This window comes from Xyrauchen texanus, chromosome 44, assembly GCF_025860055.1.
Source record: "Xyrauchen texanus isolate HMW12.3.18 chromosome 44, RBS_HiC_50CHRs, whole genome shotgun sequence".
NCBI lineage: Eukaryota > Metazoa > Chordata > Actinopteri > Cypriniformes > Catostomidae > Xyrauchen > Xyrauchen texanus.
Window position 1 is genome coordinate 23,626,917 of NC_068319.1, and position 25,606 is coordinate 23,652,522.

Here is a 25,606-nt window from a genome sequence, read left to right on the forward strand (position 1 = left end):
TTACAATCTCAATTTGATACAATTGTGCATTGTACCTATAGAATAATGTAGCTTTTATATGACTTTAATTGTGCATAAGAAATTGAGAAACAGTCTGTATGCACTTAAGTGGAGTATTGACATTCTTTAATGGATCCTTATATGGATTTTTGTAGTCTGTCTGCAGAGCTTGTCATTTGTTCCATGGAATGCATATTATGCTAAACTCTCTACTGAAGTATCAAGTACAGCCCTTGTTGTTGTATCAAACAATGTTAAACTTGTCCAGACATGTAATTGATTAAGTCGTGGGAAACACCTGATTATCAAGGTCAGAAACTGTTGTGTTGAGATTACATTATCATTTGATAGCTGCTGCTATTTTACTTCTGGATACTGCCTCTGCAAAAGTGTTTAAAGTGCTTGAAACTTTAAAATGGCTTCAAATTAAGCTGTATATTTAGTTTAGGTTACAGATATCAGAATAAACACATCCAATTCTGGGTACATGAGCAACACTTTCCTATATTTCCAAAATACAATTTTCTGTAGCAGCCATCTTTAATATCACACTCACAATTGTGTTGCTTTTGTGAATATCAACACATCTATGATTTGGCAGAAGGCCTTCAAACTACAGTGATATATAAACAAGAAGTTCATTTTGAGTAACTTGCATTTTAGACACAATATGGCCAGTTATTAGTGGTGCTTGCAAAGCATCACTATTGTAATCTCACATACTTATTATTATACTTTTTATTTTTATTTTTATTTTTATTTTTATATCTCTTAACAAAACTTCGGCACCTAACTCGTCCTCAAGACCGCTTGGCATAGACCCACCGAATGAGGTGTCAAATCGAACGACCTATTGAGGACACATGTGCTATGACTTTTATAAGCTTATCGGAGTACGGTATTTGCCCCAGGGGCAAAAAAGCGGCCGAAAAATCCCATAGACTTAACATTGAGACAAACTTTGACGCGTCACAACTCCAAGCTAGGATTTCGTAGAAACGTGTGATTTGCCACATTTGAAGAGGCTGGCAGGCTCTGTAAGAGCATACCTCAATATGGGGTAAAAGTTGCACCCTGGGGGCAGGAGCTGCCCAAAAATGCCCCAATTGACTTATAATGGTGTAGGACGGCCCATGAAATGAAAAGGCATAGGGATTTGTATTGAACATAGCTCTGGATCACAGTGTCATAGAGACGAGGGGTGGGCTCATTTTACTCAGACAACCAATCAGTCTCTCTGGATCATTGTGAAGCTATCAAGCCACGCCCTAGCAACCATTAAGAGCACCTTAGCAACAAGTCCCATAGACTTCTATTGAAAAAAGATCAAAGGGATATCTCCGGATAGAAGTGTCATAGAAACACAAGGGTGGTCTCGCTTCACTCGGGACAGCAAACAGCCAATCATGCATCACTTCAACACTTCCTTGCCCCTCCCTAGCAACCATTGTCGAGCACCTTAACAACCAAAATCCATAGAGGGATATCTTCCATTCTGAATGTCACAGAGGCATGGGAGTTGGTTTATATCATTCATACTGACAAGCAGCCTTTGGAGATTCATGATTGGCAGCTGCCAAGCCACTCCCTAGCAACTACACAGAGTACCCTAGCAACCGTTTAGCAGTAACTATATCTCTGCACCAGAAAATCAGAGAGACTTCTGGGTTGATTTATTTCAATCAGGATGGCAAGGAGACTTGATAAGTATCACTATGTTAACTGCCTAGCAACCAGATGGGGTTACCCTAGCAACCGAGTAACAAATCACATATCTCTGCATCAGAAAAACGTAGAGACTTCCGGGTTCACTTATTTCAATCAGGATGGCAAGGACACTTCATTAGTATCACTATGGTAACTGCCTAGCAACCAGATGGGCTTACCCTAGCAACCGAGTAACAAATCACATATCTCTGCATCACAAAAACATAGAGACTTCGGGTTGACTTATTTCAATCAGGATGGCAAGGACACTTGATAAGTATCACTATGTTAACCTCCTAGCAACTAGATGGGGTTACCCTAGCAACCGAGTAACAAATCACATATCTCTGCATCAGAAAAGCGTAGAGACTTCCGGGTTGACTTATTTCAATCAGGATGGCAAGGACACTTCATTAGTATCACTATGGTAACTGCCTAGCAACCACATGAGCTTACCCTAGCAACCGAAAGTAACAAATCACATATCTCTGCATCAGAAAAACGTACAGACTTCCGGGTTGACTTATTTCAATCAGGATGGCAAGGACACTTGATTAGTATCACTATGATTACTGCCTAGCAACCAGATGGGGTTACCCTAGCAACCGAGTAACAAATCACATATCTCTGCACCAGAACATAGTACTGACTTCCGGGTTGATTTATTTCACTCAGGATGGCAAGGACACTTCATTACTATCACTATGGTAACTGCCTAGCAACCAGATGGGGTTACCCTAGCAACCGAGAAACAAATCACATATCTCGGCACCAGAAAAGAGTACAGACTTCCAGGTTGATTTATTTCAACCAGGATGGCAAGGACACTTCATTAGTATCAATATGGTAACTGCCTAGCAACCAGATGGGGTTACCCTAGCAACCGAGAAACAAATCACATATCTCGGCACCAGAAAAGAGTACAGACTTCCGGGTTGATTTATTTCAACCAGGATGGCAAGGACACTTCATTAGTATCAATAAGGTAACTGCCTAGCAACCAGATGGGGTTACCCTGGCAACCGAGTAACAAATCACATATCTCTGCACCAGAAAACACTACAGACTTCCGGGTTGACTTATTTCACTCAGGATGGAAAGGAGCCATGTATTGTATTACCTTGGTAACTGCATAGCAACCACATGGGCTTACCCTAGCAACCGAGTAAAAAATCACATATTTCTGCACCAGAAAATCGTACAGACTTCTGGGCTGATTTATTTATGACCGTAATCTTTTTTCTTTACAAGTTACAACATGCTGTTTGACGAGTTTTGCCACGGCAAGCACCACTCACATTTTCTTCAGGAAATGTACCTATCTAGTTTTGTCTATTATTTCTCTCTTAACGGAAATAGCTCCAAATAAAGCCAAAGCAGGGACGACTATTGCTGTATAAGGGGAGGAGATGGCTCACTCATTTACATATCATTGGGAGAAATCATAATGCTAAATATGGTGGCTGTAGTCCTGCATTACAGTTAAAAGATCAAATTTCCTTTGTAATAGAGGCATTGCAATGCAGGAGCTCCCGCTATACAGTTAAGAGTCAATCGCTTAAAATGTGCATGCGTACTAAACTAGTCATTTTTAGCATGATGTGAGCTATGATTTATGATACCATTGTTGTCAGATGTAATCTTGACTAACAGTTTTGGTGATTCATTTAGATAGGAGCTGTACTTGTATGACCAATGTATTACCAATATGGCCACCTGTCTGGAACGCTTTGAATCCAGACAAGCAGAGTCATAAAAACAGTGAAGCATCCCACTGCATATATACTAAATATCAACACTCTTGGAACGCATTTGACCAGGCATGCAAATGAATGTAAATTGTCAACAGCTGCTTTTGAGAACTTTTACCAATATTGATGAAATCTGATCTGTATTGGCAGGTCATTCCAAAGCCAAAGTCCCTCCAGAAGCCAGTGTCTTTCTTAATGATCTGTAAGAACAATGAATCTCAATGAGTTTAAAAAACAAAAACACTCATTTGTAATTTGCATTATATCTGAAGTTGTCTGTTTTATATCTAATGTCTGTGTTATGATCATACTTCAGCAAGATCTTTTAGTCTACACATATAGAATATTAATGGCAAACGTTTGTAATGACAGTGTATTCCATCACAATGCTGCAATTAATCACATCAAAACTGATTTTAATCACTTATGAAAATGAGCTTTATTACCAGCTGCTGTTCCACAGGGGGGATGTGATTATGGCTGCCGTAGATTACAGCTGGGTTATATTGGCTGAAGAGAACTGGGTAAAACACTTTCTTTCCTGTGACAGGGATAAGACTAGTTGAGCACATCTTGCTATGAAATGGTTAAGTCTAAGTAGAGTATTTTGCCATATATTGATAAATTAGATCTGCTATGCAGTTTCAACACTTTATGATAAGAAAATCACCTTCTCTCATACAGTATTTACACTCTGTTCCAAAACCATGGGAGCTGCCTACGTAGGCAGTATGTTTACTCTTTTTCATTCTTTTTCTATGTAAACATATACTAGATGGACATATTTAACTGTTACGACACACCTCCCTGTTTTCTCAGTGTCTCGTACCATGAGCACTGCTTTTTGAGATGCCAATTCACGTTAAAAACAATTACAAATTTGCCTCAAGACACCCCTGCATTTAGTTAAAGACCACATAATGTTTGAACAATTGCTTTTAAAGAAACTGCAAATCAGGTCACTTGGTTTTGGAACAAAGCTGCTATGCATAAATATAAAATTAAAGAATATAAATGTATGTGTATGGTGCTTCCCCATTGCCCCTCACCGGGTTGAGCATTCAAGCGGCATGTGTTCAGGAAGTCGGCTGTAAAGAAGATATCAACATCACAGAAGAAGAGTAGGACGTTTCCTCCCTTCCAGGCACGTGCACCCACGTCCAGCCCTCGGCCGCGTGAAAACTCTTCATTCAGCTGAATCAGTGTGAAGTTACGGAAGTTTAGCTCCCTGCACAAGTAGACACAACAAAATTATAGTTAGAGACAAAATGTCTCTTAACTCTAACTGGAATGTACTCTGATTGTTACCCATTAAGATTGGAATGACAGATGGGAAACTAAAGACCCAACAATTGTCTATCATTATAAATGTTGGCCTTTTGCCTCTTTATTGATAAGGACAGTGAGAGAGAAGACAGACGCATGCCGGACTCAAATCTGCATCTTCTTTATGAGATCAAGACTCATTAAATTAGCATGTGTGCAAGTGCTAGGCCACGGCTCCAACTAATGCATCTTTTTTAATAACAATAGTGTTAGCTATCTAGTAACTACTAGGACATGTCTTCAACTAAAACATCTTTCTAAATAATTAAAGTGCTAGCTAGTTAGTACGTTAGTGCTAACCGCTAAGCTAAGGGTCCAACACACAATTATTTCTAAGGGTGTGTCTGGGTGCGGCCCGCTTCACGGCCGGCCTGCCGGTCCCTTGAGCTCCCGGAATTGGATGACGACATTCGGCGGCACCGTTGACGACTCCGCCCACAGTCCTCAGCAGTGAAGAAGCAGAAGGAGGCCATTTCACAAATCCTGCCCGCCGCAAACCTGCCGCCATGGGCCATACCCATTCTGCTCGCCGAGGGCGTCCTCCTGCGGCTTAAAAAAAAAAAACATGCCCAGCTCTTAGCCCGCAGGAGTGGTCCTCGCGGACCTCCAGAGACCTCCCTTCAAGCCGCTAGAATCAGTTGGACTCAGGGTCCTCTCTCTTAAGACTGCCCTGCTGATCGCGCTCGCCTCCATCAAGAGGGTCGGGGACCTGCAAGAGTTCTCTGTTAGCGACACTTGCCTGGAGTTCGGTCCGGCAGACACATATGTGATCCTAAGACCGCGACCGGGCTACGTGCCCAAGGTTCCTACCACGCACTTTAGAGACCAGGTAGTGAACCTGCAAGCGCTGCCCCAGGAGGAGACAGACCCAGCCCCTTCGTTGCTGTGTCCGGTACATGCTTTGCGTACCTATTTGGACCGCAATAGCAATAGAAAGCTGTACTTTGTGTCTCGCGACTGTAAACAAGAAACACGTATGCATGCTGTTTTACCCATTTGGTGTTAGCTATTTTAAAGTAATTTTAGCATCCTGAAACATATTATAGTCTGGCAATTTTCTGCCATCAAAAGAGGCATCATAGGGGACCATAGGGCTGGTAGGACTAACTTCGGTCGAGAGAGATAAACTTGTAATATAAATATGATTGTCACTACCTGAATGTTTTGGGAATCAATACGGTTGTTCAGTGTAGACGGAACACGATTAACAACCATTTTTAGTCTGCGGTGTGTACATATCCAATATCACTTCACAAGTAAAACGTTATACATCCAGTCCTTTTCTATCACGGTTTTAGATGTCAGGAGATAGGAGCTCATTCCTGAGAGTTGAACATGACAAATGAAAGGCAGCTAAAATTGAAACTACTCTGGTGATGTGATGAGCACAGCTGTCTCGCCAAGCAGCTAAGCAGACCCATTTTCTCTCAAGCTCAGAGGAAATCACATGACTGGCATTTAGCTAATGTTTATGTGATTGCATTTTCAGAGCATTTCCCGTATCTTGCCGTCTGTTATATGAAAAAATGGAAGAGTTCTTCGTGACAGCAGAGGAAGACATGCTGTGATTGATAGCAGGTGCAGATTTTACAGTGTGACCCACATCAATCCACACAGAGCAAGAGCATCCTTAGCCAGAGATGTGTATATGTGACTGTGAAAACAATCAGCCACACACACACACACACACACACAAAACACACATACACAAAGAAAGATGATTAATGTTTGTGCTGGGCTTGAGCCAAGTTTATGTATAACCGCCATACATGGTGCAGATAATTCTTGCTATTAAAGCCATACTGCTCTTGTAAGAGGAACAGGAAGAACATCCATTTTTATTTTGATTCACTAACAATTTTGCACCAATGCTTTAACCAATCTTTTTTTTTTACAAATGAGAGGCAATCTACATATTCATTCTGTTTTATGGATGGGCTCCAAATCCCAAATGCAGGGGGGACACAACATTTTTTTTGCGAAACGTGGGAGTTGGTTCACGTTGAATAAATACAATTTAAAGCAGTAAATCTTAAAACGTCCCTGCAAAATATGTTTGAGCCATGAGTCGTTATGGATTTAGAGCAGTTCCAAATAGTAGGCAAACAGGATTTTATTCTTGTCACATTTGAGGAATGGATTTTGAATAGAGCCTGGAGCATTCCGCGTGTATGTGTGTGTGATTCAATTTGCCATCGGCCAAAAAAGAAAAAAAGACTCCACATATTTCTTTTTATGATACTGGCTTGTTTACAAGGGCTGGGAATGGTCTAAAAGAATCCACAAGTCATAGCACTTTTATACTTTAATTTATTCCACTCCACACACACACACACACACACACACATTTTTACTTAGCTATCTACACTGTATAATGCGGTAAACTTATCTAAAATCTAAGACACTTGAAAAATATTTTTGTTAATGTTATCTAATGTAGCGAGTCACGTGACACCATGTGAGGATCTGACGTGTGAATGGCGAGCTCTGCACACTTTGCTAGTTTTAATAACTTTTAATGACATAAACCGGTAAGATTTAATACAATCTGTTCCATAACTATTCTAGGAGGACAATATGTCAAAGAATTCAAAATCCTCAGGCTTTGGAGATATTAAAAGACACTTATGTGCTCAGACTAACACCTCTGAGAAGACCATGGAGTCAATTTGTTCGGAGAGTTGTGGGAAATGCAGCAAAAATGTTGAACATGTCAGCAATGCTGACGAAGGTTGTTGCTTACTTTAAAGATCTTGCTGTGATACATTGATCGATCACTGCCATGGAGGAAAAATTTACTGACGTGGTCACAAGAATGGGGGATGTCGAGAAACAGATCGATTATCTGGAGTCATCGGAGAAGGAATTATCTGCTAATCCGCTAGCAACCAAGGTGGATTTGGAGCATGTCTGGGAGTTGTAGGACATGAAAAACCGTAGCCGGCGGAATAACCTCCATATTGTGGGAGTCCCACAGGGAGTGGAGGGACAGAAGTCTGCTCGACATTGCAGGCCATAAGCTGGAAATCGAGCGAGCTCACTGGGTTCCGGCTCGGTGATCCGCTAAATGAGACAGGCCCCGATCAATTCTGGTAACATTTCTGAGATCATCAGATAAAGATCTTGTGTTACGTGAGGCGAGGTGTAAAGGAAGGCTTTCTTGGAAGAACCAAAGCATTTTCTTGTTCACAGACTTTGCAAACTCGACAAAAGAGAAACGTGATCAATTCAAGGAATGTAAGAAACTTTTACATCAAGAGAAGGTCGCTTTTGCACTGATATTCCCGGCCAAATTGAGAATAGATTCCAATGATGGCCGTAAAACATTCACATGCCCACAGCAAGCGATGTCCTACATGAGTGAGTTGGTCATGTTATGGTGCTCACGTTGTGGCCGGGTGGACCAGCTCACTGAACATTCGCTTGACTGTTTAAGATTCTGCCCACTATTTTTGTGCTGGTTCTGCCTAATGGAAGGAGTTTATTTTGTAGAGCAACACACCTTCGGGCTGGTTTTGTGGATGAATCTACACACTTTTTGTGCATTGGCTGGAGTTTATTTTGTGGAGTATTTCTGGCAAAGTCATTGGAGTGAGTAAGTCATTTGCTTACACTTATTTTGCAGCTGAATGGGCAGGCTCACTGAACATCCACTTGACAGTTTGAGGAGCCTGCACGTTTTGTTTGTGCTGGTGCCACCTATTGGCTGGAGTTTATTTTGTGGAGTATTTCTTGCAAAGTCATTGGAGTAAGTAATTTGCTTGTACTCATGTTGCAGCCGAATAGACCAGCTCACTGAACATTCGTTTGACTGTTTGAAAAATCTGCACGCTCTCTTTGTGCTGGTTCCGCCTGGTGGCTGGAGTTTATTTAGTAGAATAATACAACTTTAGGACAGTTTTATGGATGAAGCTACACGCTCTTTGTACTTATTCTGCCTATTGGCTAGAGTTTGGTTTATAGATTATCTTTTGCTGTGTAATTCTGTCTCACAAATTTTTTATAAAATCACCAGACTTCTGACGACAAAGTTTCTTGTAGGTGTACATGGACTGTTTGAGTTTGGAGGGATTTAGGCCAGTTGGCTCTGTCGTGCAGGGGGTTAATGTGCTAATTTCTTTCTGTTTGTTTGGTTCTGGGGAATGTTTGGGGTTTGACTGTTGCACTAATCTTGGAATGTGGTCTTTATAATTCTGTTTTTGACACACAATCTATTTTTTCTTACATGGCAATGTTAATATGAGAGGATTGTCACTCTCCACGTGTAAGGTGAATGGGTTGGGGCATCCCATAAAAAGAAGTTTATTTCTCTTCATAAGCATACGAAATATGAAATAGTGTTTCTTCAAAAACACACCTTTCCCCGCAAGAAGCTGAAAAATTTGGAAAGAGATGGGGTGGGCATTTTTTTCTTTAGTGCTGGCTGGAGTAAGAGCAGGGGAGTCATTACACTGATAAGTAAACATATACAATTCAAATGTCTCAAATAGAGTTAAGATGAATAAGGAAGAGTCATTATTATCAAAGTGTTATTTTAGTGAATATTTATGTTCCTAATGGTGATAATCAGGGTTTTTTATAGATCTTGAAGGGATGCTGCAAGCCGCTGGCATCCCTCATGATATAATACAGGGAGGAGACTTTAATCTTTTTTTTTTCAGATTTACAACTTTTTATTGATTCACATATTAAACAAAGAATAACAAAACATATATATATATATGTATATATATATATATATATATATATATATATATATATATATATATATATATATATATATACACAGAATCAACAATTAACCCCCACTATTAACCCTCCCCTACCAATCCCCAACACCACCCTGGCCCCCAACAATATCCCAGTAGTCATACATGATTATAGACACACACACACAAAAATACAAATAATAATATATATATATATATATTGACAACTACACCTCTCTGTCCACTGGCCATCCCCGAGAGCCCCCAGAAATGCCAGATATCAGCCCCATTTCCCCACAAACAAGTCCAATTTCCCCAGTCTTCCGCCACCCTCCCAATCTCCGAGCACCACTCCTGGAATGAGGGTGCTCCTAGAATGAGGGCGCTCCAGCTGACCTCCATCCCCTTGAAACGATCTGGCTGGCGATCATGACACTGGTTAGGACCCAACTCTTTATGTGTCTATTCTATACATTGATGACTGCCCCATCGCCCAAAATAAAGAGTCTGGGGCAAAACGAAACCTGAGTGCCCAATACGTCAAACACAAAACTCTGAACCTTCAACCAAAATTCTTGGATCTTAACACACCACCAAAAGACATGGGTATCTCCATCCTCTGATTGGCATTGCCAGCAGGTGGGTGTAACTTAACTTCTCTGTTTAGTTTGATAGAAAGGCTTTGTAATGGCAAAATAGGGGCAAGAACGTCCTGTTCAATATAAAAGTCTCTCAGGTGGAAGCGACCAATGAGCCAAATGTTTGAGACTGAACGCATAATAATAAAACCAAATGTTGGGTAGGCCTAGCCCAGATATGTCAGTCGGCCTGTGCAGCTGACTGAAATGTAATCTGAGACGTTTACCATTCCAAATGAAGGACTTCACTATGCTATCAAATTGCTTGAAATAAGCGAGAGGGACATCTACAGGGAGAGACTGTAGTAGGTTGAATACAATTCATTTTAATAACATTATTAAAGGGTCAAATTTATCTCCAACTAAATCACACAACTTTGCTGGAAATAAAATACCCAAATACTGAATGCCCTGTTTGGGCCACTGAAAGGCGCCCGGCTGAAAAGCCGTTATCGGGCAGTACGCTGTCATAGCCAAAGCTTCAGACTTCAGACCAATTCACTCTGTATCCCAAGAACTAAAATAAATTAATAATTATGTGGAGGAAAGGCATAGATCTAGAAGGGTCAGAGACGAATAAAAAAATATCATCTGCATTAAGCAGAAGCTTATGCGCCACACCTCTCGCCATCACCCCTGGAAAATCATCCTCCTTTCTTATCGCAGCTGCTAATGCCGGGTGCCCCTATCCAGAGTAAATTAATCTGGAATTAATCCATCTGTTTGTGCTGCTGCTACTGGGTGTCTATAAAGTAACTTAATTCATCCAATAAACGTACTCTCAAACACACACATTTTCAAAATCTTAAAAAGATAATCCCATTCTACCATATCAAACGCCTATTCGGCATCAAGTCAGATGGCAGCGACCAGAGTCTAATCATTCACCACTGACCACATTATATTGAAACGCCTAATGTTATCAGAAGAGCTGCGGCCCTGAATAAACACCACCTGATCTATATGTATAAGAGATGTCATAACTTTACTTAATCGGTTAGCCAACATATTTGACAATATTTTAAGGTCTATCTGGATCAGGGAAAATGGACGGTAACTCTTACACTCGCTTGGATCGTTTTCCTTTTTAAGAATTTAAGAACCTTTTTGCGTCATAGTTGGAGGAAGCTTTCATTCTTTAATGATTCCGTATAAACTTCTAACAAAATTGGAGCCAATTCTGTAGCATAAGATAAAAAAAACACCGCTGCAAAGCCATCTGGCCCCAGAGCCTTGCCTGTAGCCAGGCCTTAATTACCTTGCTAATCTCCTCCAAGGTTATCTCAGAATCAAGAGAATGTTTTTGCTCATTCATCAGTTTAGGTAGTTCTAATGGTTCCACAAAGTTTCTAATATCTTCATCAGTAGACGAAGACATGAAACTATATAGATCAAGATAGAATTCTTTAAAAGCATTATTAATACCAATGGCTGAGGTAAAAATGGGAATGTAGTAAAAACTCTCTCTGGTTTACTGTATATATATATATATATATATATATCTAGCCAAAAGCTTCCCTGCTTTGTCACCTGACTCAAGGTATGACTGTCTTGCCCTGAAAAGCCAAATTCTTTCAAATTTTTTCAAAAAAAATTCTTGAATAAATATTTCTATAATAAATCTTATGGACTGATGAAAAGAATGTGTAGTCCCTGCCAGATAGGTTCAAAAGTCTCCAAATATCTGTAAGACCAAGGTTTTTACACACACTGTGAAGTGTCAATGTTGCTCAATGGGGCTGACACACTTTTGCTTCACTATGATCAAGTCCATCAATAGATTAAAGTCTCCTCCCAATCTTATATCATAAGGGGTGCCAGCGGCTTGCAACATCCCTTCAAATCTATAAAAAAGCCTTGATCATCAGCGTTAGGTGCATAAATATTAGCCAAAATAATCCTTTGCCCCTGAATTTCTGCTAAAACAATAATGATTCTTCCAAATTCATCTTTAAACTGTTTGAGACATTTAAATTGTAGATGATTACTTATCAATGTAATGACTCCCCTGCTCTTACTTGAGCCAGCACTGAAGAAAACATACCCACCCCATATTTTCCCAAATCGTTCAGCTTCCTGTGGGGAAAGATGTGTTTCTTGAAGAAACACTATATCATATTTCTTACGTTTCAGAAAAGAAATAAACTTCCTTCTTTTTACGGGGTGCCCCAACCCATTCACATTCCACGTGGAGAGAGACAATCCACTCATACTAAAATGATAAAAAATATGTTTTTTGTGTGTCAAAAACAAAATGATAAAAACAACATTATGTGACTAGCTGACAGTCGTTGAGACGCTGCAGGGAAAACAGTAATGCAAGTATCTAATTCCAAAACCTGAACTGGATTAACAGAGTGGGAGCCTCCAGCCTAAAGCTGCGTACACACTGCCAGCGACTTTATCGCTGCAGGTCGCCAGTGGCTGGCGGTGAAGTCGCTAGTGGGTGTTCCCACTACTGGTTGCCTAGTAACGTTTATAAATGACATTCACGGATGTCATTCCATTGCTGTTGACAGCGAATCTCTTTTCTTGCCACTAAAAACAAACATTTTGGAGGGAAAAGACTAAATATAAATGGAATCAGTACATAAAATGCTTTATATCAAAGATGAATGAGAAACAAGTCGTGCTGTTTGCCAGAGTGTCTGTTTATCTGCGGCGAAAATGCAAATGTCGGTCTGTCTGGGTCCATAAAATCCCCGCGATCTCAGATACACCTTTCCACGCAGTATTTTTCTTTAAAATGTCCTTGTACATGGGAAGAGACATATCATAGAGCACTGGAAAATTTCTAACAGCAAGAATTAGCCTTTCATCCATCTTTCCGTTACTGAAGGAGAGAGAGAGAGAGAGAGAGAGAGAGAGAGATCACGTGAGCTCTCCCGTCGTCTCTCCTATTGGCTGTCGCTTCCGTTAGTCGCTCCAAAGTTGAACTTTTCTCAACTTTGTCGCGTCGCTGGACACGCCCACATCTAGCGCCAACGGTCGCGACAGCTCGTGTCGCCGGAAGTCGCTGTGCTCGCATTGAAAATGAATGGTATTGAGTCGCTGTCATGCGCGATGTCGCTGGCAGTGTGTACGCACCTTAAGAAGTCCCGGAAAACGTGTACCAGACTATTATACAAAGAGTCGTGAGTACAATTCAGCCTGCTCTGGATGATTGTTTGACTTGACTGTTGACTTTTTTTATAGGGGGAATATTTTTTATTCCTTTGACTATTTGAGCTGTTTTTACTGCTGATTATTTACTGTTTGGGTTAACTGATTGCCTTGTGAAATGGACTAATGTTTTTTTTTTTGGTAGCCTATTTTATGTCTGGACAATTTTGAATTGATTTAGTTTTTTCTTTCTCTCTAACCAAAAGTCACTTTTGAGACACTTGAATTTTGAATATACATATTTGAATGCAAATACTTATCTGAGTCCTGTTGTGTTTAATGTTCTCTTTTCTTTTATTTAAGAGTGGTTATTATTGCATTGGTTACTGGTGTGTAAAATCCTCATCTCGTTAAGTTACGGGTTTTGTTTAAGACACAAGATCTTTGTACGTTTTCTTTATTTTGAGACTTAAACAATGACCTCAAACATAATCTAATGACAGAAATCCTGTCTGGCACCCCAGCATACAAAACAACCCAAACTAAGAGTCTGGAAAACATTAAATAAAAATCTGACTGTCAGCTACGCCACATGTCCAGGTACGCCTATGAGAGCCCCCGCGACAACTTTCCCGTCGGATTGCTCAAGTCCGGTGTTTCTATAAACAATTTTGTGAGACAGAATTGAACAGAAGAAAATCAAAAATTTACTTGGATGGTCAAGTAAATGTTCAGTGACTCAGCTGCAAAGTGAGTATCACACAATGACTTACTCATTCCATTGACTTTATGAAGGACATCGCGTATTGGGGAAATGTAAATACTTCGCGGCCATCCTTAGCATCTATTCTCAATTTGGCCGGGAACATCAGTGCAAAAGCGACCTTCCGTTGGTGTCCTTGAATCGATCAAGTTTCTCTCTTGTCGAATTTGCAAATTCGAATTCCTGTGTGTTATTAACTGCATATATTAATGAACCCAAATAATTTGCCATTAAGCAAACATTTTAAAATAGAGTGAAACGGAGCACTTTGCTTTCATTATCAAAATCGTTTGTATTTTCGTGGGAGATTGGCGCAAACCTCAGCTTCAAAGCAATTAATCTTCACATGCTTTTCAGATGCTGCTCTGACTGCGGACAGTTCCTCGCGGTACTTATTTCATAAAGTAAAATGGATAGGTACCACCTCCCAGTCTTAATCTAATAATTAATCTAAGACTAGACTAGATTATTGTAATGCATTACTGGGAGGATGTCCAGCAAATTCAATAAATAAAGTACAATTGGTTCAAAATGCAGCTTCCAGAGTGCCGACTAGAATCAAGAAATATGATCATATTAGCCCCATTTTATCATCATTACATTGGCTACCTGTTAAATTACGTATTAATTTTAAAATTCTGTTAACTACGTACAAAGCTTTGAATAGTCTAGCTCCACAGTACTCCAGTGACCTTCTGTCATGCTATATATTCCATCACGTTCATTATGATCACAAAATCCTGGCTTTTTAATAGTTCTTGTAATATCAAAATCCACAAAAGGAGGTAGCTCCTTTTCCTATTTGGCTCCTAAACTATGAAATAGTCTCCCTAACACTGTTCAGGATGCAGACACACTCAGTCAGTTTAAGTCTAGACTAAAGACTCCTCTATTTAGCCAGGCATACACCTAATTTATCCATCAACTCTGCGGTGCACCTCATTGATCTCTGCTTTCATCAACTTTGTCTATTGATGGACTACACTCTTGAAATGGAATACTTAGATTATCATTTAATTGCCAACAAAAGCCTTCATCAGCCAACTAACAAAGGGCAATGCATCTATGTGAACTTCTGCAGTTAATCCAGGATGAACTTCAAAGATATTAGTCATTAGTCTTACAGTTCATAAAACATTTTTTTATTTTTTTTAAACACTGGACCTTAACACTTGCTTGGTTTACTAATCTTAAACCATGACCTGCACTGTATATAAATAACTAATATTGGCATTATATTCATGCTGGTTAGCCAGAGGGGAACTGGCCCCCACAGTGAGTCTGTTTAACAACATCTTATGGAGTTTTATGTTCCTTGCCACAGTCGTCTTCGGCTTACTCACTGGGGTTATAAATACAATTATTATTTAATTATTTAATTTTTTTTAAGTACACAAAGACGTTATAGACATTACAGTTAAAAAATTTTCAATGCATGAAATTCTGTAAATGTGTTGTGAAAAGCAATATACAAATAAAAATGACTTGACTTGACTTGAGTGGTTTAACCATCCGGAGACAGTTAAAATGTCTGAAAGTCTTGTAGAAGAAAAAAAGTCAGCATAATACTGTAGAATAATCTTTTCTATTATTATTTCTTTAAAAGGATAAGCAGTAAAAATGTATGTTTTAAAATATTATCAATATATAAATAAAATGTATTCTACCAAATCAAATTCAGGTAGTGTAACCAACGTGCAGGTAGTCATTCTGTTTTCATGTGACAAACAAAACATACAAAACAAACAAGCAAACATTTAAAAATACAAGATATTTTGATTATAAAAAAGGCATATTTTGATCAGATCAATTGGAGTAACCCTAACTTTAAACGTTGATGTTATTTGTGAAAAGAAGAAATTACCTGTTTAAAAATTTTTTTGTGATTAATAATTGAGTTTTGTGTATTCAAGGGGCATGGTAAGTATTTTAATACCATTTGCTTGATGTATAGACAACAAACATTTGTGAAACTAATATGTACACAAAAATTACATTTCTACAAACAAGACACATGTGTTTTAAACTAAATTGTTAAAAGATACAATTTCTAATTTTTATCATGTTAAACAACCTTAGTTGTCAAAGACCCATATACAAATTTAACCCAAAATATCCATAATATATGGGTAGTTGAAAACTAATGTTATCCGAGGTGATAAAAATAAGAAATATTTTAAAATCAAGTTTAATACACGTCAAGTTCGTAGACATGTAATCTTTGAGTTCTTGTTTTTCCACATTTTTGAAAAACATTTATTTTGCACTTTCTACAAAAGAAATGATTTAATGACTTTAAAAATGTCATGTGGTGTAACCTGGAACAAGTAAAAGGTATTAAAATGAGCAAGTTTCCTTGCTCATTCAATACATGAGAGTGTACAAAACTTCCTTTATTTAAAAAGGTGAAAATATTTTTTTACAAATATCATGCATTTATAAGAATATCAAGAAGTATTCTCACAGTTACACCAAATGACCTGAACAAAATGTGCCTTTTCATAAAAATGTCAAAATGTTGATATTTAATGATATGACAAAATAATGATTTGTCTTGCGGGTCTAAAGAGGTCTTCTCTGTTTTATGATTTTTTTCACATGACAACAAAATTGCTGCTTACATGTTGGTTACACATCTGACTTTGATTTGGTGGACAAACGTTTTCACATATGAATCATATTTTAAAAATAATATCTCTATTTAAAGAAATAATAAGAAAAGATGAATCAGCACAACTCATGCCAACATTTCTTTTTTCATGAATTTCAGCCTTTAATGAGACTTTGGTTTTTGGTTTTACTGTCTCCAGACAGTTACACCACATACAATTATTTATTTTAAGCCCCATAAAAAAATAATGTTCTAATTTATTAGGCGTGGACATTTTCTTTTTTGAATTTTTATAATAATAAAATATATAATCATATTCCTATGAATAATTAAATCTATATTTAATTATTAATATGTATTTATTATGTTTAGCTAATTAGAAATTATAATTATATAAAAAATGATTTATTATATTTATGTAACATGTTTCAAATTGAGGACATCCTCAAATGTCCTCAAAGGGAGGTTTTGTCATATTTAATTATCTTCTATGGACAAAGTTAACACACACACACACACAAATTTAACAGCTCTCAGATTAACGGCTCACATAGCAATCCAAACATGTCAAGAGTACTTAAAGCAATATAAACCTCCTGTCAACAACTTAATAAAAGCAAACCATGTGATTGAGTAGCACAATTTGCCTGTATCTAATGTTCAATGATTGTTATACAATTATGAGTACTTAGACTTCGGCAAGATTTATGTATGGTTTTTATCATCAATATTTACTGTATGTAAACCAGCTGTCTACTCTTGGAGCTTTGTAAAATGCAGTGCTACCCACATTTTCCTCTCTTAATTTATTAATGCGTATCGATTCACTTTGCCCTGCAAACAGATACTGTAGCCACATCAACCTACTTTGCTCTGAGGAGGAAGCTGTCAATCTTAACATGTTACACAACACAAAACAGCATTGTAAAATGTGATGTCATACCATGATAATACTGTATGATCATTACATTATTGAAGTTGTTTGTTGTCAGATTGCAGGAGGCTTTACTGACATTGGGTGATTTCTTAAGGTCTAAAAGCACATATTGACCCGTGTACATTCTCACTTACAGCTGTAATCAATATCAAAACACCAATGCAACTATTGCATATATTTAGATACAGATACAAGCTGTGTGGATGAGGACATTTTGTGGCTATTTATAAATCAGTGCTTGATTTTCAGTGAACTACAACTTACATTTTGTTCTGTAAATCACATAAAGCTATTGTATGGCCTCAGAAGACTTGAAATATAGTCATATGGACTACTTTTATTATATTATTATTATGGTATTTATGGCACTTTTTTGTGCTTTTTAGAGCTAGACAGCCCCAGTCCCTATCCACCTGGAATTGTATGGAAAAGAGCAGCCTGCACAATCTACTAAACATCTGCTTTTGTGTTCCACAGAAGTTTCGGATGACACGAGGGTGAACTATTTCTTTAAGCGTTGCATGCTTGCATGGATGATTACAACAGGAGCGATTTTGTGACGTTGCGTCCCTCATTAGACATGGATTTGGAGTCAGATGAAAAGATTTCTCTTCAGATGAAGTGATATTTATCAGTCTGGGAAGAGTAGATAATCTGTATCTTAGTAATTTCTTGTGTATCATGTGGCATCCTTAACTTTGAAATGCACATTTGCCAAAGAATGTGAAAGGGATTTTCAGGACCAAGTATTAAATAGCTTCTTTGTTGGCCACTGATATGAAAACAGTCATATTAAAGGGATATTTCACCCAAATATGAAAATTCTCTCATAAATTACCCTCTTGTTATTCCAAACACCTTTTTTCTTATGCAGAACACAAAAGGAAAATGTTTATGAATATTCCAGAATCAAGTATTTTGGCAGTTAATACTAAAATGTTTTTTTAATTTTAAGCTGCTCTATGTAAGATTTTTTTGGTTACAATTAACATAAGTTCATTATTGAGTAAGTACATAAAAATATCCATGTTCAAAACCATGTCCTTGTCTTACCCTGATTCACTAAAGTAAGCCTACAATCATTATTTTTATTTTGTCATGTCGGATTTGGTGCGAAATTGCAGGCATATGTTTACGTCCTATCCGTAAGCTGAGAAGGTCCGACTGTGTCGCGGGAAGTGAGTGCCATATCAGTTCAGTTTCAGGATTCAGGACAGCAGCGGAGTGAAATATGTTTTCTGGTAGATCTGTTGAAGCTTATATTGTTAGTCATGCTTTAATGAATCCAGTGAAGTGACTGTTACATATTTACTAATACTCATGACTTCTGAGTACTTTATAACATTGTTGCAGTTTCAAAATTCCCAAATTGTGTGTCTCTAAATGTGTGTGCCACTGTTTTCGTTTGACCTCAGTCACAGAAGTGCACTGTTGTTGTCCCTTTACATTGTCCTTTTAGCAGATTTTGATTTATTATTTGGCCTGACAAAGCCCTGATGGTCTGCATGCAAGTGTGAGCCAATGAAGTATTTTTGGAGCAATAAATTAGCCATTTTAGCCTTATCCTTTAGCAGATGTTTATACAGGTCTAAAAAGCCACTGTAGGTACCAGGTGGTTCCCCTTGAATTTATGCTCATCTCAAGTTGTCAATAATGTACCGATTCCATAGTACAGTTAGGTTTCATTTGTTTAGCATGTACCATCTCTCTGTTTTAACTTTACTTCCAAATAAACACTTAAAAATTTATTAATGTAATTGTTATATTGCATGTTCTGTATATGTTCAATAAAGTATTTCATCCTTATCAAATCCTCGTTTTGTGTTTTTATATTACAGTCTTATTGTTTGCCGTGCATAGACCTTCTATTGTAGTATGATGATTCACTTGCATTGTCCTCTGAGGCTGTAGATTGTAATATAAAAATAGTGTCTTCAGTTGGACTCATATCAGCTATTTCACGAGTTTCACCTCTTAAAATGATATGTGTAGTACAATCCAAATATTGTGTAGTGGATAAAATGTTTTAACAATCATATTCCAATATGATTAAGTGTGTTGTTTATCTTCCTCAGAGTAAGTAATATTTAGTTTATACATTTTTTAAGTGAATAGCATAATATCTACATGAAAATAGCTTGTCATGACTCTGCTCCGCAGGTCATCTCCGAGTCCTCAAACCATGAGATTCATCTGCCAGAAGAGCAGAGCTGAAAAACAGCTGACGTAAAGTTTTCCTCCGCAAGTAACTTGCAGTTTTACAGTATGCCTCAACCGATAGAAGGACAAAAGTTACATAGTGTGGCTAACCAGCTTTAAAGCTTAAAAAGCACTCAAAAGAGTCATGAAAGTAGTTCATGCATCTTATGTGTCATATTCCAACTCTTCTGAAGGATTTAGTAAGATATAACAAAAATGTATATATGTAAAAGTATTTTTTTGTGTGTGAAAATGTTAACGTCAGTTGTTCTTTAATGTGGGCTAGATGAGAAGCTTAAGTAGTGGCTTAAGCGCTAAAAAAATGCAAGTTATTGCATGAACATATTACGGGTTTGGCTTCCAGCTGGACTGCGATGCGTCAAAGGATGAACTACGCTCTCTTGAAATGGAATACATAGACAATAAAATAATGCCAACTAAAGCCTTCATCAGGCAAATAACAAAGGACAATGCATCTATGTACATGTCAGCAGTTAATTCAGGATTGACTTCAAAAACTTTTAGTCATTAATCTTACAGTTTATACAAAATCCTTATAAACATTGGCCACCAACATCTACTCAGTTTAATAATTTAAACCATGATTTGTATTATGCATAGTTAACTAATATTGGCATTATATTCATGCTACTGTATATAACCGGAGGGGAACTGGCTCCCCCGATGAGCCTGGTTTCCCCCAAGATTATTTTTCTCCATTAACCAACATCTTATGGAGTTTTGTGTTCAGTCACATTTAGCTTGCTCACTGGGGGTCTAAAGCCAAATAATATATACACTTACTGAGCATTTTATTAGGAAGAGCCCAACGCGGTCTTATGTTGTTGTAGCCCATCCGCCTCAAGGTTCTACATGTTGTGCATTCTGAGATGCTATTCTGCTCACTACAATTGTACAGAGCGGTTATCTGAGTTACCGTAGCCTTTCTGTCAGCTCAAACCAGTCTGGCCATTCTCCGTTGACCTCTCTCATCAACAAGGTGTTTCCATCCACAGAACTATCGCTTACTGAAGGTTTTTTGTTTTTGGCACCATTCTAATTCAATTCTAAAGACGGTTGTGTGTGAAAATCCCAGAAGATCAGCAGTTAAAGAAATACTGGCACCAACAATCATGCCACAGTCCAAATCACTGAGATCACATTTTTCTCCATTCTGATGGTTGATGTGAATATTAACTGAATTATGCCAGAATTTACATTTGAAGCAAAAGACATAGACAAAGAAAAAACTTTTTTATTTTTTTTAAATGCAGTACTGCACTAATGTCAGTCATTGTTGTCTATGGATAACCACTATGCTACGCATATTTAAAAAATAATCATATATAATGGAAAATATTAATGGAAAATAAAAACAAAAAATAATAATTAAGGGATGTTCTGTATCCGTTCTTATTATGTTGTCACACAATAATCTCCCTGCAATGTTTTGTCCCTAGAAAATTATGAATTGTTTCCCAAAAAAAGAATGAAATGGGAACCATACTCTAATGTTAGGGGAACATTCTGTGTCGTGTTTTATGCTAAAAGAAATGACAATGACTTAAAGTTCCAGCCCAAAATAACACATTCTGTCAGTGGCTTAAACTTCACAACACACAAACCAGAGCCCTTCTAACAACGGGAGCCTACAAGCTTAGCATAAATTAGCATAACACGGTGGTCCATTAGACATTCTATGGGTAGTACTGTTGTGACACACTAGTTGAACGTTATGCTCACTCCTATAATAGAGCCGTGGAGGTTGTCCATACATCTTCAACCATATGTTTTTTTTTTTTTTTTGCATTGTTTTAGCGCTCTAGCTAAATTATTTATGTAGATAACAGCTGTGGAGGTTGAAAGGTTGCAAGATTTTATCTGGTAAATGAATCAATTGTAAACATTTTCTCACCTAAACCTATTGTATGCTTTAGGAAGACTTGAAATATGAAGAGTTGTATGTATGACTTTTATGATACTTATGGTTCCTTTTTTAAACTTTAAAGTGAGGCCTATCAACTGCCATTGTACTGGAAAGATTTGCCCAGAATATTCATAAAATTTCATTTTCAAGTCATATTGGTTTGGAACGACATTTTTGAGTGAAATTTTCCTTTAATTTAAAAACTCACAGTGCAATTTTAGTGCATTTAACGCCTGATTAAACTGGATTGCGGGTGGTTAGTGAAAAATATGCAGGTTTTTGTGTTGAAATACGCCACGTAAAAGTGGTTTAGGGAATTTCTCCCTTCAGAGTACATTGGTAGCAGTTGCCTAATTTTTATCTGTCCATAAGTGTCAAGATACAAGCATTTAGGGCTGCTGGGAAATGACAAACTCAAAAGGCTTTTGAAATGGAGCTGGCATGTATAATCAGGAATAATTGTGGGGAATCCACTTAGTCTGAAGTACAGAAAGGAACAAAGTTCCTTTGATTTCTGGACCACAGAGGAGACAAATGAATTCCCATAGAACGAACAAGAACAGTGCTGATTATCGGCCTTGCCTGAAAGGAACAAGGCTATGATTGCTTTCCCTGTTTCTCAAATAAACCCTCTTTAAAAGCTGCTCTCCCACTGAACGCAGCACAGAAAAACATAGTGTCGCTTAGAACAACCTGGTCAAGCAAGATAGATGTGAAAACAAAAGTGTTTGGCTTTATTTAATGTTTCTGCATAAAGAGAAAAGGAATTTCTTCCTGTGAATTGAGGGATATCGGTTATCTGCTGCAATTCAGGAAGCCATCCAGCATGACCCTGGCTGAGCTCCAGGCAATCTACTGCTCTGCTGATTTCATCTGCCTCCGAGCTGCATCAGAACTGACCTGTTATTTTCACACTGGCTGGAGGTCAGTCACTCCAGTCTAATAGAGCAGATTCACTGACCTCCAATTTATAATCATGAGAGAGCAGTCAGGGTCACTGCATGCCTCTATGATACATTAGTCAAAGGATACATGACTAATGAGAAAAGGGTTTATATCTCATATTCCTACTGTAATGCAATGTATAATATAATATAAAATATAATATCATATAATATAATTAGAGCTGTCAGAATTAACACATTAACGCAATGCGATTGATTTAAAAAGTTTAACGCATTAACTGTTCTTAATCGCGATAAAATAATTTAACCTATATACACTTGTTGGAAAGGTGTAGTCATTACACTGATGCACACTTCACAACACACACTCCAGAGCCCTTCTACCAACGGGAGCCTACAAGCTTAGCATAAATTAGCATAACACATTGGTCCAATAGACATTCTATGGGTGGTACTGTCGTAACAAGCTAGTTGAATGTTACGCTCTCTCTTATAATAGAGCCGTGGAGGTTGTAATCTAAATAAATAATATAATCTCTGAACACACACAACAGCACTTCCTTGATATAATGAAGGAGAAAGGAGCTTTTAACGCTATTTGATGTACAAAACAAGCCCAGATTGGACTTGTGATAGAAATCAAGTATTTTTCAGCCTACTGTATGTAAGGTGCATTTTAATTACCACAGAAGCACGTTAAGTCTTAATTATCACAAAAATACAGAATGAGACGTTTTTGTCTTCAAGCGCTTTTCATGTGGAGTTCAAAGCTACGCTGGATGCTGGCACTGAAGCCCTGATGCGAATCATGAACGTGACTTCACAATTGCTGTAGGAAAGTGGGTAGCCACAGTCTACTGGCAGATTAATATTGTGTAGGGTGAGAGTTTAAGAGATTTAATGCCCATTGCAATGAAAATGCAATCTATGTGGGGACTAGTTCTTTCAATTAGTCAAACTCCCACTTAGACTTTGGGAAAAGTTAAATGTTACTTGAATTGATGCTATTTTAGTGCATTTCTATCTTTATACTGTAGAAGGCTTTGGAAAATGTTAATAATGCATTATATTGTTACATATTGTTTTGTTTTCTTTCCTAAGATGAACATCAATGCATTTTGACAGGAAAATAAATATATATAGAGTCAAATAAATCACAATTAACTACAAAAAATTATGCGATTAATAGCACTAAATACAATATAATATTACACATGTTTAAGAAATACTTGATTCTGATTGGTCAATCGCATTATTCAGTGATCAAATATTTCTGAATTATGACCGTTGCCCATGGTAACAATGTATTAACTGACCTTCTGGAAAACCTGTGTTTCCTACATAGGTATGCTTTAATTCTGTCTCTCCATGGTCCCTACAAGTCAGCTAATGAAATAATTTCAAGCCAAATCAATAGTTTATGTCCATATATTTATTTATTTTGCAAGTGGCTGTGTAAAAAGCAGGACAGTGCACAGTCAGCTAGTCATTATCGCAAAATGAACCAGGACCCTAATGCAAAGCTTATAATAACAATTATTATAATATATTGCATATAAAGTATGCAACACCACATTAGAAATTTAAGCAGTTTGAAAGCAGAGAACTGACCCTTTGGATTTGATTAATACTCAGTACATCATCATCTTTTATTAATAAAACTGGTTCAGGATTTTAATATATTCATGAGGATGGGCATTTTAAGTCTCAGATTGATTTATAAATAAAAGGAATTATTAATGCATCCAAAGTTTAAGGTTTCTGACTCTGCAGACTTTCAGATAGCAGAGCATGCTAATGAGTCACATGAATCGTCGCTTCGTTTGATGTGTTTGAAAACCCAAGCTGCATCCAAATTCACGTACTGTTCGATTATTTACTGCATTGGCTGAAGGATGCACTTCTCGGCCATTAATAAAGTACATTCTTTAGGTATGCAGGGTAGTATGAATATATTCTCAGACATATGTGGGCACTGTCCTGTGACCAGAACATATGGCATAGTAACAACAACTGTGAAACATTTTTACTGTATTTTGCTAAACAAGCACAATTTGACCACAAGTAACAACTATTTTTGTATACATAGCACTTGTAAGCAGTTGAAAATAGATGTCCAACGAGTGGATCTGGACCATTTTTTTTCTTTTCTTTTCTTTTTTCAGTGTTTTAAATATAACAGCTCTTCAGCTGGCATTACAGTGTACTATTTTATTAGTACCAAGAATTGAGACAGCCTACTCATGCTGCTTTCAGCTTAATATATAGTAAGGAAGTATGCATATTTGGATGCAGGGCAACAGTTAAGGCAGGGAAGAAAATTACTATAAGGAACTTATGAAACGTCTCTGCTTCCTTTTTTTTTTCCTGTGAATTTCTCAGCAGTAACCTCAGCATTATTTACTTCTGCTGTTCGTTTGTGTGGGCACACACACTTCCATGCACACAAACATGCACAGACACACACATTAAGATGGCATACCTTGATGTGTTCTCCAAGGTTCCTTTGACCTCATTCATCTGGTCCTTTCCAAAATAAACCACGGTAAGGTGCACCCGCCCATCCTGCTTCATGCACACCTCTCTGTGGAGCAGTAACAGAAACACACACACTGAAGTCAGTACTCTCAGTTGAGCAATGTGCACCTGCACCAGCACAACAAGAACATTTGTGAACTGTTTTTTGTTTAATGAAAATTGACTAATGGGAAACTGGAGAAGACAAATATAATCAGTGCAGCACAAAATGGATGTATTCTTCTAATAGATTTCCAACCTCTTCATAACCGAGAGATCATTGAGATACTGAAAAAGAACCTAGTATTCTGTATGACTACATACAACTAATATCCAAAGTATTGCAAGTAGATTGAGTTTGGGCCCTGAGACCATGTCCACACTATTGCATTTTTGGTTGCATTTATGTTTCCCCCACTAAAAACAGACTTTTGAAAGTGCTCTCTAGCACCACATACTTTGGAAAACAATGACATTCGGAAGCAAAAAACATAGTGACATACCACAGTTTTAA

At 37.7% G+C, this 25,606-nt stretch overlaps 1 protein-coding gene across 1 annotated transcript in view; it reads right to left on the bottom strand.

Annotated features, from left to right (window-relative positions):
* The window catches only part of LOC127637069 (chondroitin sulfate N-acetylgalactosaminyltransferase 1-like), a 57,833-nt gene that overhangs the window by 5,373 nt on the left and 26,854 nt on the right, over positions 1 to 25,606 (bottom strand). Inside the window, exons 4-7 of the mRNA XM_052117927.1 lie at positions 25,058 to 25,159; positions 4,508 to 4,686; positions 3,905 to 3,999; positions 3,577 to 3,658 (exon numbers count right to left, since the gene is read on the bottom strand). Coding sequence (XP_051973887.1) covers positions 3,577 to 3,658; positions 3,905 to 3,999; positions 4,508 to 4,686; positions 25,058 to 25,159 — 458 coding nt within the window. The remainder of the gene's footprint in view (positions 1 to 3,576; positions 3,659 to 3,904; positions 4,000 to 4,507; positions 4,687 to 25,057; positions 25,160 to 25,606) is intronic.